This window comes from Temnothorax curvispinosus, unplaced genomic scaffold (assembly GCF_003070985.1).
Source record: "Temnothorax curvispinosus isolate PA1 unplaced genomic scaffold, ASM307098v1 QBEX01018385.1, whole genome shotgun sequence".
In the NCBI taxonomy this organism is placed as follows: Eukaryota; Metazoa; Arthropoda; class Insecta; order Hymenoptera; family Formicidae; genus Temnothorax; species Temnothorax curvispinosus.
The window spans coordinates 300-17,559 of NW_020228165.1; the positions used below are offsets into that span (position 1 = coordinate 300).

General features: G+C 38.2%; 2 protein-coding genes across 3 annotated transcripts; both read left to right on the forward strand.

Annotated features, from left to right (window-relative positions):
• The first annotated feature begins 4,164 nt into the window (after nucleotides 1–4,164).
• LOC112468351 (probable medium-chain specific acyl-CoA dehydrogenase, mitochondrial) lies at nucleotides 4,165–11,782 on the forward strand. 2 transcript variants are annotated; one of them, XM_025037478.1, is made up of 10 exons: nucleotides 4,166–4,596; nucleotides 4,789–4,867; nucleotides 9,654–9,821; nucleotides 9,958–10,058; nucleotides 10,261–10,341; nucleotides 10,409–10,539; nucleotides 10,624–10,732; nucleotides 10,831–10,971; nucleotides 11,059–11,334; nucleotides 11,470–11,776. In XM_025037478.1, the coding sequence occupies exons 1-10, from the start codon at nucleotides 4,582–4,584 to the stop codon at nucleotides 11,620–11,622; spliced, it is 1,254 nt and encodes a 417-aa protein (XP_024893246.1). In that variant the 5' UTR covers nucleotides 4,166–4,581; the 3' UTR covers nucleotides 11,623–11,776. The 2 variants fall into 2 exon arrangements, with proteins under 2 accessions (XP_024893247.1, XP_024893246.1); XM_025037479.1 differs by lacking the exon at nucleotides 10,831–10,971 and having other exon boundaries at nucleotides 4,165–4,596; nucleotides 11,470–11,782.
• A 2,963-nt stretch (nucleotides 11,783–14,745) lies between these two features.
• Nucleotides 14,746–16,752, forward strand: LOC112468352 (transcription factor GAGA-like). The gene is made up of 2 exons (XM_025037480.1): nucleotides 14,746–15,436; nucleotides 16,622–16,752. Exons 1-2 carry the CDS (start codon nucleotides 15,097–15,099, stop codon nucleotides 16,744–16,746), a joined length of 465 nt encoding a protein of 154 aa, XP_024893248.1. The 5' UTR covers nucleotides 14,746–15,096; the 3' UTR covers nucleotides 16,747–16,752.
• Nucleotides 16,753–17,260: the final 508 nt, after the last annotated feature.

A 17,260-nucleotide genomic window follows, 5' to 3' on the forward strand; every position in this document is an offset into this window, starting at 1 on the left:
GACGGCAACTTCAAAAGGTATGACGTCATTTCTTATATAAAGTATGACGTTACAGCACACTTTCGTGTACTGTATTTTCTTCAATTTTGAAGATATTGCAAAAATTCAAAAAGTTTACAAAGAAAGTATGTCATGATCTATCAGACCGCTTAATAAAAAAAATTCATGTTAAAACCGAATTGGGTACATCGCCAAGAGCCTATCGGCAATCCATGTATATATATCAGTGGTTTAGGGCGAAGTCGTCGCCAAGCCACCGGGGCGGACTCGTCACTGTGACGTTTTCGCCCCGGTGGTTTCACTCTATTTTCCGTTGCAAATGCGTCATTGTATTTCTCAACTGCAGGAAAATGGTACGCACATACCATCGCAAAACGGCTGCCGTCGACAAGGAGCAGCTTAAGAAGGCAGTTCTTGCGTAAATAAAGATAATATTAAGTTAAAGCTTCTGGGTAGTCACCGCGGCCATATTGAATTTCTTGCTATCGAGGCAAAAAATTACCCTATTTTATGTTGCGGTATTTTCCGAAATAAAAAGACATTTCAATAAAAAATTACTATAGATCGTTTCAGCACACTTCTAAATTTAACGGATACTATCCTTTTCCCTCGACAATAAACAAACAGCCATAAAACGAAGCCTAAACATACGGAAGAAAAACAAGCCATTTGACGACTCGAAAGGAGTGGAGAATGTTCCTTCCGCATATGTATTTCTTGCAAATCTTACCATACGTTAAATTTCACGAGTTTCGCGAATACGTTAAACGTTATAGCACAAGTACAGAGCGAATAATAAAGAAATATAACGCAACGCAAAATAGGTTGTCAACATGTCACAAAGGACAGAATTCTCCATTGGAGAGAGTTCTTATTTCTGCCGCGACGGTACGTCGCCACCGTCAACGCAAAGTTCTCGGCTCAGGGACCAGGAGCCTTAAAAGTAGCCGCAAAAGAATTTGGCGTCCCGAGATCTACGGTGACCGACTAGAAAGAAAGAATGATGATAATGATGATATATAGCACATTTGGATGACGTGGCCGTATGACATCACGGAGGATTTACGGTGAATAACGTAAATTAATTTTTTGAGTTTAGCAGCATGCACTCTGCTCAGCCAAGTTCATATTCATGCAACGTCTTAATTTTAAATTGCAGGTTATGAGCTCTGAAAGTGAAGCTACTTTGGTGGAATACTTAGTACATTGCAACGACATGTACTTTGGGTTATCTGCGAAAGAAACTCGTGGTTTAGCCTTTGATTTCACTAAAAAAATGAATCTGAAGATACCAGCATCGTGGGAAGCCGCTCACATAGCCGGTGAAGACTGGCTAACCGACTTTCTCAAACGACATCGAACATTATCCATACCCAAACACGACAAAATCGACCATTACTACTACGCCGAGAAAGACAGGCCGGCTTAAAAAAAATGCCACGCAATCAGAACCGCAGCCTTTGACGAGCAGTGGACGAAAAACGGAGTCAGAACCGCAGCCTTCGACGAGCAGTGGGCGAAATACGAAGTCAAGAAAGCTAAATAATATGTGCTGCGTATGCTCAGAAATAACAGAAAACAGAGCTGATAAAAAACAGTGCATTTCGTGCAGGCGTAAGGCACACAACGAGTACGTGCGCTCGTTAGACTCTGTTTTTACATGCTTTAACTGTTTCAGTGATACTGATAGCAAAAAAGAAAATTGATTTTCTTGAAATTAATTTCCGTTTTCCATTTTTCTACTAAAAAACAATGAATAAAGTGTATCCTATTATTTTTTATGATCAAAATTATGTATTTTTATTTAAAATTCAGTCCAAGAATGAAGTGACGACTCCGCCCCGGGGAATTTTGACATTTCGATTTTTGACCTTTGACGTTTTTACTATACCGGTTGAACAAAGCGACGTAGACCAAAAATGCCTATAAATTTTGTACCCAAGAGTTCACTCTTTACAATGGTATACTATATTTCACTAAAATGATTTATTTTATTGTTAAAAATCGGCACCAAAAATATACCACACAGAACAAAAAGTTCTAATAGACGTCCACTAGACGTCCATCATGGCCAGATTAAAAACCTCCATTAGACATCCATGTAACTTTCAATGGACGTCTACTAGGCATCCATATAGTTCCGCATTTCACACCTCCATTCGACCTCCATTAGACGTATTGATAGATCTCTTTTAGACGTTGTATAGATTAACCATAGATGTTTAATGGAACTTTGGTGGATAATTAAAATATGTTAATTAAACGTTTTATAGATTCTTTGGGGTAACGCCACTCTAGAGTCCCCAAAAAAAGCCACTTTTTGATAATTTTTTTCAGAAATACAATAATCATAAATAAAAATCGGTTTAATTTTATTTATTATCTATATATTAAAATATAAAAAAAATTTATTAATTATTTATTGCCAAAATGGCGGCACCAGAGCCATTGCTCCAAAGTGCCTTTTTGCGGAAGGCGTCTAACGGGCGGAATCGAAGCTCCTATAATTTTTGAGCTGGAACAAAAATTCAAAGATTTTTGAAAAATATATAAGTTTTTCTATAGAAGTACCTAGAGGAATTGTGACATATCATTTTTTGTAAGAATGGTGCATGTTGGAAAAAAGTGCTTCATTTTTTGCTAAAAAATGTCGCACAAAATTGTTTATAAAAAAAGTTTTGTTCAACTTATCGCAAAATCCTTAGGTACTTCTAAAGATAATGTTATTGTAAAGTTTCACTCAAAATTTCAAGTCAATCGGATAAAAGGTGTTCGAGTTCTGATTCCGCCCGACTTTAAAAAAGCGATTTCGAGAAAAACGCGTTTAAAGTTTCAGTTTCACCATTCACAGATGTGAACGCGCGGCGGCAGACGGATTACGAAAAAGAGATAATAGAGATTTTTCCGAGCTTTGAAACCAAGTGTACCTTATTTCTAAGACCTTAAAGCATCGTTTAACAAAAAAAATCGATTTTTTGAAAATTCTAGAGTGGCTTTACCCCTTAACCGACGGTTAAAGTTAGCAGGATTGACCAATAGAAATGAATCTACCCTGCTAACTTTAACCATCGGTTAAGCTAACCGTGGTTAAAATATTATTTAATATTAAATAATATTACGCGCTTAGGCCGGTTCTACCATCGACATATAGTATGGACTACGCGATTCCTATATGAAAGCCTTCAAAAAGTGTCCGGTAGAGTTGACCTCTACTAGTCGCTATCTCTTTTCTTCCACCGGTGTCAGTCGCCGGTCATATTTTTCTATACCTGTGCGCAGTCCATACTATAATATGTCGATGGGTTCTACGGCCGGTATTCATAGTTATTTAAGACCGTCTTAAGTTCAATTTTAAGATGTTATGAACCAATCACAGAGCCGTATTAGCGTCTTAAGACATTACTTAAGACGATCTTAAAGACTATGAATACCGGCCTACAATCAGTCGTATGTCGGAGTCAGATGTCGGAACGCAGCCGATGATCCAATGAGATAATTTCTTTTTCAAAACCAAATTTTTCTCATTGGACCATCGGTTGCATTCCGACATCCGACTCCAACATACGACTGATTGTAGACCGGCCCTTAGGGCTCCCTAAGGGCCGGTCTACAATGGGCACGTTTAGCAGACCAAACCGCTAAGTAGCAGTCGAACGTGATTGGCTCTTACTTTTAGAACCAACTAATCAACGTAGAGTGTTGATAAGACGAACTCAACAGTTGTGTCTGCTGAACGCGGCTAATGGGTGTCATAAAACTGTCGTAAGTCGTTAGTCGTAAGAAATTGACCAATCACAGTCGAATTTGAGGAGAATAATCAACTAATGATTGCTCAATTTCTTACGACTCATGACTTACGACAGTTACGACATCCATTGTAGACCGGCCCTTATAATAATTGGTCAACTTCTTATGCTAGGTCTACAATGCGAGTCGTAAAGTCGTGAGTCGTAAGAATAATTGACCAATCACAATCGAATTTGAGGAGAATAATCGACTGTGACTGGTCAATTCTTACGACTCGCAACTTTACGACTCGCATTGTAGACCTAGTATAAGATGCTAATACGGCTCTGTGATTGGTTAATAACATTTTAAGATTGTACTTCTTAAATATAAGAACCGACTATGAATACCGGCCTATGTCTTCCTTAGTCTATGCTATAAGGTCTATGACCAAAAGATACATACATACAATCGATACTTTTTTACTTTGAGAAGAAAAAAAATTTGTATTCGCTTTTGTCTGCTTTCGTATAGCCGTATCGAGTCCGTCTCAGGAATCGGATGCCAAATAAAAAGAAGAAGAAGAAGAAGAAGAAGTCTACTTAATTTCGTCATTTCGGCCTGGATTCGATGATCCATTTGTCCCAACCTTTCCTCTTCCTCTTGTTGGACTTTGTACTTTAAACCTGTATAAACTCGAAACAAACATCCCTACTCTTTATCTTGATATTATTTCTTGACAGTTTTCGCACTGTCATCGATTCCTGCCACATCGCCGTAAAGTAAAAACAACAGACGGACGTATTACCGTTTTTCAATTCCGTTTTAATAATACTTTAAAAAAGCATTGACACAATGATGCTCAGGAAGGTAAGTGACAAAAAAATCGCTTTATTCATTTGACTATTGAAATCGCACGTTGTACGATTTATTGAACTTTTTTACATTTTGTACATCTTGTATCTTCTATTCATAATTGGAAAATAATAACTGACGTAGTGTAATGATTCGAGTTAATTATTCGTGTGTTGACACATATATCTTGAAATTAATTTCTTTCAGGTATTTAACCCAACAATGTATCTAAAAGTGATGCGATCCTTTTCAGCAGCTACGGAATCTGCTCCAGGACTTACTTTTGGTTAGTATATTTATAGTATCTTAGCAAATATATATGTAGAGAGTATGGCTGGATTCGGGGAGCGCGCTATTAGCGCTATTTGCTTATTCTATCCTTGTTTTACATCTGATGAGCGATAAAGACAGAATGATGCAATAGCGCTAATAGCGCGCTCCTCGAATGCAGCCTATATATAGCTATAGACACAAAATTATTAGGCACCCTTGTTTCTTCTGAATATCTTGGAATGAGTGAGCTTTCTATTTATATAAGTATTATTTTTGTCCTAGGCTTTTTTGTCTGTGAAGCAGTGAACAGACAAAAAATCTAGTAATTGCTTTGTGAAATGGAAATAATTGTGCCCGTATTAATCAAAATCGAAATACGAAGTGAACAGTTTTCTGAATAGTATTGCTGTTCCCCTAAAAGAGATAATACTTTGTACCTCAATTGTTTGAACTATTTATTCACAAGGCCAATAGGATGAAAACAACAAAAAGCTATACGCTCATTCAGTTTCAAGATATTGAGAAGAAAAAAAAGGATGCCTAATAATTTTGTCAGTGGCTGTATATGAAGTTACCCAGTAAGCAAAATAATAGCAGTATATCGACAGATTAGTAACAGATTTAATGAAAATATATCAGCAGAGTAACATCAATTGTATCTGCGCTCAGCTTATGTTCTGTCAGCAGAGTCTGCTAACATAATCAGACAACACATTGGCAGCAGAAACCGTGCAGACAGAGCCTATTGACAGGCAATGCGAGAAGGTTCTATCGCATTTCTGACAATAGTTTGACAACATTTCTAATAGAGCAGCTTTTGTATGAAATTTTGTTACCTTTCTGACATCAAAATTTTATTAGGCTCTGCTCATAATCTGTCCGCGCAGGTTTAGCTATCTGAGTATTTAGACAAATAATTAAAAATTAAATACGATCTTAAAGAGATGACAGAGATCCGTGCAAATATATATATATATATATATATATATATATATTTGTAGAAATATTCACTTATGTAACTACGATTATAAATAAACACATTTCGAATAAGTAAAATAAATTGAATTAAATACATCAGGAAACAGAAAAGTATAATTTCGTTATTTGATTACTGTTTCGCATTGTTTGTTCATCCTTTTGTAAACAAGTTTATGCAAAGTTATTTAATTTCTTTAGTAAGATAAATTTAAATGTGTAGTACACATTTCTATCTATATATATATATATATGTATATAAAAGAATGTCTGTATGTCTGTTCTTTATACACTCTTAAACTATTTGACTGAATTTTTACCAAAAGTATATAAAATAGGGGTAGAATTTTCCGGGGAGTGTTATAGAGTGTATAGTTTTTCGTTACCGATTTTTTTGGAAATCGGTTACGAAATTTTTCAAATTTTTTGGGAAATAATCAAGTGAATCTTAAAAAATTGTATACGACGGAATTGAACTTCAGTCGATAAAAAAGTGATATTTTTTAATTTATAGCATTTTTGTGGATTGGTGTGTATGTATGTTTGCTTAACTACTCATTCGTTAGTGGACTAAATTTTATCAGCCATTGCCTGATAAAGGAATTTTTTTCGCTTAAGGATATTAAAACACAAATGAAGTCGTTTGAAGAAAAACGACTCCCGGGCGAAGCCCGGATAACCAGCTAGTGTTGAATAAAATATACAGGTTGAAAAATGTTGTACCAAATTTTAGGAGTATGTAGTACTCGAAAACAAATCGAAAAGTCTTAATAAACATTACTCCAAAAACCATTTATTTCCGTGTTATAAAGCATTCGATGTATTATCTGTTCGTTTCACGAGTAGGTATACATTGTCCTAGGTAGCATACCTATGTCAAAACGACGTCAAAAACTGGTCATTACTGGTCCAATGATGTTAGATGACCAAATAATATCGAATTTAAAACGTTATTTTATGACGTTTTAATGACCAAATAATATCGAATTTAAAACGTTATTTTATGACGTCTTAATGACGTTATAATATTATATCAAGATTTTTAAGTCATTTTTTAAAATAAATTTTTTGTAAGATAATTGAAAAATATAAGAATGTCAACAGTTGTTACATTACTTTGTATTACAAAATTAACTTTTCATAAATATCTGTATATATAAATTATACATTATTATATTGTTTTATAAGAGTATTTAGCGTGCTTTTAACATCTCTATGTAGGTTGCAGGAAAAGCCTCTTATCGAGCCATATATTGTACGAAGGCTGGACTCGGACTCGAACCACAGAACTTGGTGTCACTAATAATCATTCGCGAAACCCCTGAGCCACGCGTCATCCTAATTGTATTATTATATTAAAATATTTACTGGTTATATGTAAGTGTCGGGTCATCCGATAGAGATGGCATCCAATAGGATCCGTTTCTCGTATTTAAAATATGACGAACGGTGGTAAGAACGATATATAAATGACGGAACTGCACAACTTGTATCAATTTATGCTGCTCGTGTGTGTTCAGTGGTAACACGTTCTCATTTAAAGGGTTTGCAAATCACAAAATAAATTCTTACACCTAATTCTCGGCATGCCATATGACATTCCTATATTTCAAACTACATTCCAATGCTAAAATTGAATACATTGATGAAGTAATTGCTCGACAACTTACTAATGCTCATAAGCATGAATACTAATCCGCTGATTAGCTGATGTATTGGCAATTATAACATTGATGATATTCCTATGAAAATTAAATGCCGCTTGCCTAAGCATTTTTTGCCTATTATCTCTGAATAAATTTCCTTTTTCCTTTTTCTTGTTTTAAGCTAAATGGGTTTTTTGCAAATTTTCCCACCTATTTCACTCTGAAATAAAACTTACAATTTTTTAAAATTTATTATTACTCTCGGTATGTTAAATATGAAATAAACCTGGAATTTTTGAACATATTCGATCTTCAATGAGAAAATGTGCCAGATTGTTTGTTGAAATGAACGAAGAGCATATCAAATATCTGCTGTAAAAAATGCTTTATAACTCGGAAATTAATTTTTTGAGTAATGACTTACTAATTGTAAGACTTTTCGATTTGTTTTCATGAGTAGGGGAGACTGAGGCTAGTTGGTATATGGGGTAAGTTGGTGCACGGTAATTATTATAAAAGTGACAAAAAATAATACTGCATAAAAAATATAGTATTTCCGCAAAAACATTGCGATAATGTTTCAAGTTTCAAGTAGTTATTTTAGCTGAGTATCGTATTTTCACAAACAAAAAATATTTTTAGTTTTGTATAGCCGAAAATAACATAAATCAGTAATATATTAAATGTTATATTTATAAATCTGGCCATTATATCATAATTCTAATTGTGTCTTTAAAATCTTTACTTTAAACGTAAGTAATAACGTCCAGTTATGTTAAGTTCTTAAAACATTTTTTTGTTTAAACAATAATCAAAAAATCTAAATATGGTAGGTCGGGGCTGGTTGTGACGAGGTAGATTGTTACAGCTTTCTACTTACAATTTCGACCAGCTCCGTCGAGTTAACTCATAACCTCGGCATAACAGCGGCAGATATTTTAATCTTATGTAAGATTTCATTGTTAACGTCTCTTATTACGTATCAGAACCAGTCAATACAGAACATTAGTTACATTATATCTATATTATAATTTTGCACTCAACAATGTAAATGTAATATAACACATATTGTTACATGTTGTTATTTCTCTTTATTAAATATATTATACTTTGAAAACTGGATCTTTCACAACTTAATCCAGTACTGTAACAACTTAACCCGTATATGAGGCTGATTGTTGCAAATGTCGTCACCTTATAATTATTATTGGTGCAATAAAATTATACTATTTAGTTAAAAAAATAATTTTTGTATTGTATAAGCATGCGACTATTGAAAAATTCTTTTACGGCTTGTATTCCATTTATTAGTTACGTGTAAAAAAATCTTTAAAAGAAATTGTACCAACTCGCCCCGGTCTCCCCTACTACATACTTCTAAAATTTGGTACCACTTTTTTAACACTATGCATTTTTTATTGACATATATCTATTATTACTATGAAAAGTTTTCTCATACTTGAAAAAATTTTTTATAGATCTGTAAAAAAATGGTATATACATGTATCTTAAATAGATTTTTTTACATCAATGATTGAAAATATAAATCTCGTACTAAGTTCAATTTTTGCAAGGAGCTTTGTTATTACATATAAAAATATTTATTTTTATATATCAAATAAAAATAAGAGTTATAGTTACAAATAATGACTACGTTTATACAACCCGATTTACGCTGAAGTTATAACATCAATATTATAACTATCAACTACTAACGTTAAATGCCATGTAAACGCTCTTTTACGACGAAGTCACTACATCAATGTAATAACTTCGTTGTAAAAGAGCGTTTACACAACATTTAACGTCAGTAGTTATAACTTCAGCGTAAATCGGGCCGTGTAAACGTAGTCAATTTTATAATAATATGTATCATATTTAATTTAATAACCCAGAAAATATGTAACATGCAACTTACATGCAATTTCCTACTCAACAATGTAAATGCAATATAGCACACGTGTCATATCGCATGTTACTTGGTGTTGCTGGAAAAATGTCTTCGAGTTATATCCATATTTTTCCGTAACTCTATGTTTGACTAAGTATCGTAAATATCGTAACATGAAAATATTTTTACAGTTATGTGCAAAACACTGAAATTTTACGCATATTTGCATATTACACATATTATCTCATGTTAAAAACAATTATTATCATCTCATTGCATTATTTTAGAACTATCTGATACTCAGAAAGAGATGCAAGAACTAGCGCGGAAGTTTACCAAGGAAGAAATTATCCCAGTAGCTGCAGAGTATGATAGAACTGGGAAATATCCATGGGACATTATTAAAAAGGCATGGAGTATTGGTCTTCTAAATAAACACATTCCACAACATTGCGGTATGCTTGATTTATGCAGTGTATTAGAATTTTATTATTATACGTATCTTATATACAAACTAATATTATAATATATTGCTAGAATATTGTTGATGCAAAAATAAAAGAGATTGATAATAATTATAACTTATTCTAGGTGGTATGGAAGCGAGTATTTTTGATGCATGTTTGGTTGCGGAAGAATTGGCTTATGGTTGCACGGGGATAGCAACTGCAATAGAAGGCACAGGTCTTGGAGTAAGTTTTATCACGAACAGTCTCTCGCTCGTATATGACATAAAATTCTAACGATAGTTCTTTCAGCAAATTAAATATTAATTTTTTTTCGATCTAATTAATTTTTTTGAGATTATATATTTTAATTAATTTATTTAATGTAATAACTATAATGTAATAACTATTATATCTATATTTATAAAAATTCTTTTTTTATTTACAGCAAACTCCAGTTATCGTAGCTGGAACAAAAGAACAGCAAAATAAATATCTTGGGAGACTTTTAGAAGAGCCACATGTTGCGGTAAATTTGAAATTAAACTTATATATTATCTAAAATTAATGTTATATAAATGAGATATTATTTATAGGCATATTGTGTTACTGAACCTAGTGCAGGCTCTGATGTAGCAGGTATTAAAACTAAAGCTGAGAAGAAAGGAAAAGAGTGGATACTTAACGGCACTAAGATGTGGATTACAAATGGTGGTGTTGCCAACTGGTATGTTAACATACTGCAATATATAGTATGAACTTCTGAAGAGTATTATTTTGTATTTTTAATATAATTTCTTATAATATGTAGGTATTTTGTTCTGGCGAGAACAAATCCAGATCCAAAGGCCCCGGCTAATAAAGCTTTTACAGGCTTTATTGTGGAACGCGATAGTGAAGGCTTAACTCTCGGTCGTAAGGTAATTCTTGACAGTTTTTTGTCATCATCCTATTAAATGTTATTTTGAATTTTTACTGATCTGTACTAACACTACTAACCATCTTTTCATGTCTTAAGGAGATTAATATGGGACAAAGAGCAAGCGACACACGAATGATAACATTTGAAGATGTTTGTGTTCCCGAAGAGAATGTATTGCTTGGAGAAGGGCAAGGTTTTAAGATAGCTATGAAAACTTTTACTAGGACACGTTCTCCGGTTATGTTTCTATCCATTAGATCTATCTATTAGATGCTGAATAAGTTTAGTGTAAGATTTATACGGATCTTCACATTTATATTACAGGTTGCAGCAGCGTCAACTGGTTTAGCTCAGAGAGCTCTGGACGAAGCAACGAAATATGCATTAGAACGTAAAACGTTTGGTAGACCGATAGCAGAACATCAAGCAATAGCTTTCATGTTAGCTGATATGGCTATTGGTGTTGAGACTTCTAGACTAGCATGGATGAAAGCAGCTTGGGCTGCTGATAAAGAATTACCGAATGCTACAACACTCGCCAGTATTGCAAAATGTTATGGTGCTGATGTAGCTAATAAATGTGCTACAGACGCTGTACAGGTGATGTGCAATACAATAATTAACAAATTAACAAATGATTTTTCTATTAAGCTATATACGATTAGTAAAAAAACATTTTATTCTTCAAGTACACATTTTTCTTACAATTTATCGTACATGTCAATTTTTTTATAGGTTTTCGGTGGTGCGGGTTTCAATTCCGAATATCCAGTGGAAAAGCTTATGCGAGATGCCAAAATTTATCAGATATATGAAGGTACTGCACAGATTCAAAGGCTGATTATATCGCGCGCTCTGTTTGATGAAACTAAACAAAAGAGCAATTAAATAACCGTATGTCGGAATTGAATTGTATCATAAAAATTATTTTTATATTGAAGTATTTTTATGTAGCTTATGTGTATTCTTATAAGCTACAAGATAATAGAAAAATACAAAAAGATTTATATATACATTTAACAATAAACATACAATGTTTATATTCTTAGAATATATTTGTACATTATATTATACATTAATATAATATAAACGTTGGCATTTTTATACTTATTTGATATTGTAAATATATATATATATATATATATATATATATATATATATATATCAAATACAATTTGTACGCGTTGTGAATATTTTATGTGAATGTTTATGAGGATGAAATCATAAAATTCTCGGCTTAATTCAGAAAAATACAATAAAAATTATTTCAATCAAAAACATAGTAAATATAAAAATTGATGAAGGATTGAAAAAAACAGATCATTATTAGAGACGTTAGAAAGCTAAAATTTCAATTTTTGATGTATTCAATGTAAATGTCTAATTTTTTACTTATTTACATTTCTATAATTTAATTCGTGAAAAAACATGATTTTCAATCATTTGTATTTAAAGAAAAAAAGTTTTTTAAGAAAATCTTCGAAAAGGTAACAATTAACGAAGAGTTTCCTTTCATCTCCAAACTCGGTAATCTCGCAACGTGAATCTTTAATGCGCACCGATTTCAACACGTTTGTATATTTCTCTATCGACGAGACGACGAAAAGAAATCGAGAAAACGCGAGCTGACGATGTCTCTCTGAACTCTGAATCGAAGGATCGGCAGTCCCGCGCGTTTTCGTGAGCGACTTTAGAGCCACCGATCAAACTCTGATTAACTTAATTGTTGATTAAAGGGTTGCCAATATGACAAAATAATTAGTGTGACCATCTCTATTTCTGACGATATAATAATCGTTCTAACCCAATCTTTCGTTATATATCTTTCTTTTCTACAATACACAAAAAGATATGTAACATAAGATTGGGTTAGGATGATTATATCGCCAGAAATACAAAATAGTCACACTAATTATTTTGTTATGTTGGCAACCCTTTAATCAACGATTAAATTAATCGGAGTTTGGTCGAAGTGGCCCTTTAACCAATAGTATTGGTCAATACTGCTAACTTTAACCGTCGGTTAAGCTAACCGTGGTTAGTGAAATTGGCCCTTAAAGGGGTCTATTCTGTAAACGTTAACTTTGCGCATATATGTATAATATAGAAAAGTTGCGCAAAGCGCGTAACGATATCATTAATAACGTTTACAGAATAGGCCCCTTAGGCCGTTTTGAAACGGGCGCGCTTTCGCGATAGACGGCGCTGGCCGTGCTGTGACCGGGGAGTGCGTTAGTCAAGTGCATTGTTCATTGAAAACGTATTACGGCCGTATTATGTCCGGCGGACCGTAGCCTTTTTCACGCGGTTTTACTCGGTGAAGTCGCGCGTGACGAGTTATGCAACGTGCGCCGCGTAAGGGCGGCCCGCGCCGGGCAATCGGACACCGCGGCAGCTGACCTACTTAGAGCTCGGCCTATCATCGTCGTACTCCGTACTCCGCCGACTCCGCGACGCGGCGGCTGGCGGCGGCGAATCAAGCCGCCGACGTGCGCGAGAGAGGAGAGGTTTGTGCCGGATCCCCCGCGTGGCTCGCGCGAGCGGCCGAAAAAGCCGGCGGTGGCACAGGTCGTCCCGCCGATCCCGCAGCGCCAGATCCGCGGAACGACGCCGGTCGCGACGCGACTGCGGCGTAGGGTGGTAGCGGGGAGGGGGACGGGCATCTTTTGGAAATTGCGTCTTTCCACCCGCGACGGAGCTCTCGCCGATGGGGCGCAGTGCCGTAACCGGCGCGCGATGGCGCCCGGAACGAGGGTTAAGGGTACCGGGTCTGCCCTAGCTAACCGAGGCGGCGTGTAACGGGTTCGTTCTCGGGCGTGTAACGGGTTCGAGTCCTCTTTCTCTGTTTCTCGCCCTCTTCTTGATCTCCTTTCGTTTCCATCCTATCGCAGAAACGACGGCGCGTTGTCACGCGAATACCGTTTTCCCTTTCGTTCGATATACATGCGCGGCATAATAAGAGGATCGAGAGGCGCGCGAAGAAGAGAAATGCGATTCGAACTAACTGAACGGCGATGCGAATCGGAGCGACGCGCGCGCGCGCGCACGCTTTAGTTTAGCCCGGTCGAGGATCATCGCGCTCACATGATCTCTGAACTCTGACCCTCGAGTTTCGCTACAAATGACAATCTTCAGACTCTTCAGAGTAATCTCTGCGTAAACTTATGGCATTGAGGTACTCGCTTCCTTCCCGCTATCACGCGAGCTGAAATTTCGAGCTTCCGAGATGTTGATTCGTGGGTCATTCCGTTTGTCACCGGAAAGAAAGAAGGCAGGCAAGAAAGATCGGCGTGCCGAAAAAAAAATGCGAACGTGTGGCGGGCGGCGCGGCCGCTACGGTCCTGACGGCTCTCGCGACTGTCAGCGAGCGACAGTGCGCCGGACGCTCGCTTGACTCAGGGAGTGCCCGATGTAAAGTGTAAGTGAAGTGGCCTACAGACCTACATTTGTCTAACGTTCCATTTTTTCACGGGTCGACGGGAACGGAAGGTTAACGAATATCGCGCGCGTAACCCGTTCGCTCTTTTCCACGGTGAAGCGTGGCGCGTGTGCGGGTGCCTACGATGCCGCCGTCCCGTGATATACCGACGTTTGACTGACAAAACGGACGGAAGAGAGAGACCGAGAGAGATAGGTAGATAAAGCAGACGAGGACGGAGTGAGCGGCCAGAGCGAGCGAGCGAGTTAAACCGTGGCGGTGGTGCAGTTTCGGTACGCTCTCGGACACGGCGCTCTGACTGGCGCGCGCGGGGCGCGTAGGCGTAAAAAAAGACGGTAGAGACAGAGAGAGAGAGAGAGAGAGAGAGAGAGAGAGAGAGAGAGAGAGAGAGAGAGAGAGCGAAGGAGGGAGACAACTCGTGACGCGTGCGCGAGAGTGACGGAGAAGCGGGAGAAGAGTGGCAGAAGCGTGAGAGGGAGCGAAAGGGAACGATAGAAGAGCGCACGAGAGGGAAAGCGAGTAAACGAGACGTGGGAGGGAGGGAGGGAAAGAGTAAGAGTGAGAGGAAGGGAGGGAAAGAGTAAGAGTGAGAGAGTGAGAGAGAGAGAGAGAGAGAGAGAGAGAGAGAGAGAGAGAGAGAGAGCGTGCGTGCGTGCGTGGAAATAGAGGTACGGGAACGGAGCGCGCGCTACCGCGAGACATTATCGCGAGAGAAAGAAAAAGAGAGAGAAAGGAAGAGAGAGAGAGAGAGAGAGAAACCGAAAGAGAACACGTAAAAGAGTGTAGGTGTTCTTCCGAGGAGAAGTGCGAGCGCTCGCGGGAACAACGTGCGGGAGAGGTGGAGGGAATCCTGTCTGTCCGTTTGTCTTGCCTGTCCGTTTGTCTGTCTGTCCGTCTATCCGCCGGGACACGCAAGGCCCGGAATGGCTGCGAGGACAGGGGACGACGGGGGTGAGACACCCGCGACGGTCCTCGACGATAATGCCGGCGGCATCGTGACGACGGCGGGCCCCCTCGCGGAATCGTCCACGTCGTCTTCGTCCTCCTCCTCCGCCACCGCCGCCGCAGCCGTGGTGCCAACGGTGATCCTGACGGAGAGTACCGCTACGAGCGCCGGTAGACTGCCCTTGACGGGATCGCAACAACAGAGCAACCTGCATCAAGTGCATCAGCAGCAGCAGCAGCAGCAACAACAACAACAACAACAACAGTCGCGACAGAGAGTCAACCTGATCGCCGACGTAGTCGTCAATGATGTCGCAGGTAACCTCAATGACTCTCGCTCTTAGAGCCTTTGTTGTCGCTAATGTACCGCTTGCCAACCCCTTCCTCCCCTCCTCTTTTCTCTTTCTCTCTCCCGGCTTCGCTCTCGCGTCTTCCTTGTCGCACTCACGCTTCTCATCTCTCTTTCCACCCGGTGCTCATTCCGTCTCTCCTATCTTTTTCCCCTTTTTCCATCTGCACCTCCCCCACTTCCTCCTCTTCCTTGTGTTTTGGATCCTCTGTCATCTGTTACATCGGGCGCGCGTGCATTGGTACCGCGAGAATTCTTGAGTCATTTCCGAATTTGCACAGAACTCTTTTTATTCTCATCGAATAAGTCACGGAGAAGCCGGACTTAGATATCTTTTCTTTCCCTCTAGAATTGAAGGTATCCAGGACAAGAAACAGGACGCTCGATAGATTATTTCGATTAGAAAAGATTAAATTCGCAATTAAATGCAATTTGTTTAATGCGTTTGCCATGCACTCGCGCGCGATTTGATTCCCGCCTGAGTGCGTCTGATCGCGATCACGTGGACCACGTTCGCGGGGAGCCGCGTAGAGACAACGGCCCCGCGTTCCTGATTTAGTGCCGACTCGCGTAGCGTTGTGTAGTGGCGCAACAGGCGTTTCGGAGTGAAATTCCGAAGCTGAGTCGCACGCGAAGTCTCCTCTCCATCCGTCCGTCCGTCATCGTCTCAAATTTAGAACAGACAGCCTTCAAGCAGCTTCTTTATGAATGCTGCTGGTTGCAGCACACTCCGACCCTTCGCGGGCAAAATAGCGGTTCGTCAAAACGAGAGCCTTTATTTACGTCGGCGCTGCTGCCCCGCTCCCACTCTTCCCCCCTTCCTTCCGTCTCTTTTCCTTCTTTTTCTCCTCTCGGCGTCTCAACGCCTTTTCCGTTTCTCTTTCTTCCGTCGCGACGCGAGAAATTGCGAAACGAGTTTTTCTCGAGCAATATCGTGATTAACTTTCCGCAGGTAACTCCTATCCCTCTCTTCCCCTCTTTGTTTTTCTCTTTTATCTTATTACTTCTTTCCGTTGCTCTCCCTTCAAGCACCGCTCCAACTTCTTTCCTCTCTTTCTACGTTTATTCGAGACGTATTCCACGAAGCTCGTTTGTAAAAATATCTGCACGCTTCTACCTGAATAAGACGACTCCACTAAATCATTTAAGCAAAGACAGACTGGGACAAGTGGCAAGCCAGTTCCGACTCATTCAAAATGCAGGTGCTAAACAAAGCGACAAGCGTGAGGAGAAACGGAGTCGATTATCTTTCCACAAATTATCGAAAGAATATTTCTAAAAAAATACCTGAAGTTTGATGATGTTTTTGTCGAATTCATGATAAAATGATCAATAAATTTATCAAACAATGTTTTTGTTTTAATATTTGCCCCATTTTTCCACTTGTCCCAGTTCATCCGTCCATTCATCTAATCATCTCACACCTGTGCTTCATTTCAGCGGAATCTAATTAATAAATTGCGTATTCTTAGCCTCTTACTCCGCTGTTGCTCTGTGCTTTTAAAAAGAGCTTGTTACACGTTCTAATTCGATTATATGTAATGAGATCAAAATATTTTCTTTGCGTTAATCTCATCTCTGTCTCTAATATGTGTTATTTTTACCGCTTGCGGTTGCGGAACGCGAGTACATTTTGTGTACAAATAGATGCATAAATGAAGAGTCCGGATCCATGAGATAAGAGCGACATACAACATACGCCATTGTCACATATAAATATCGCCGCATTTAAATGTTGAACGAAATCAACTGACTCGCGAAGACGTGCCGGATGGCAATCCGTGGTTGAATCT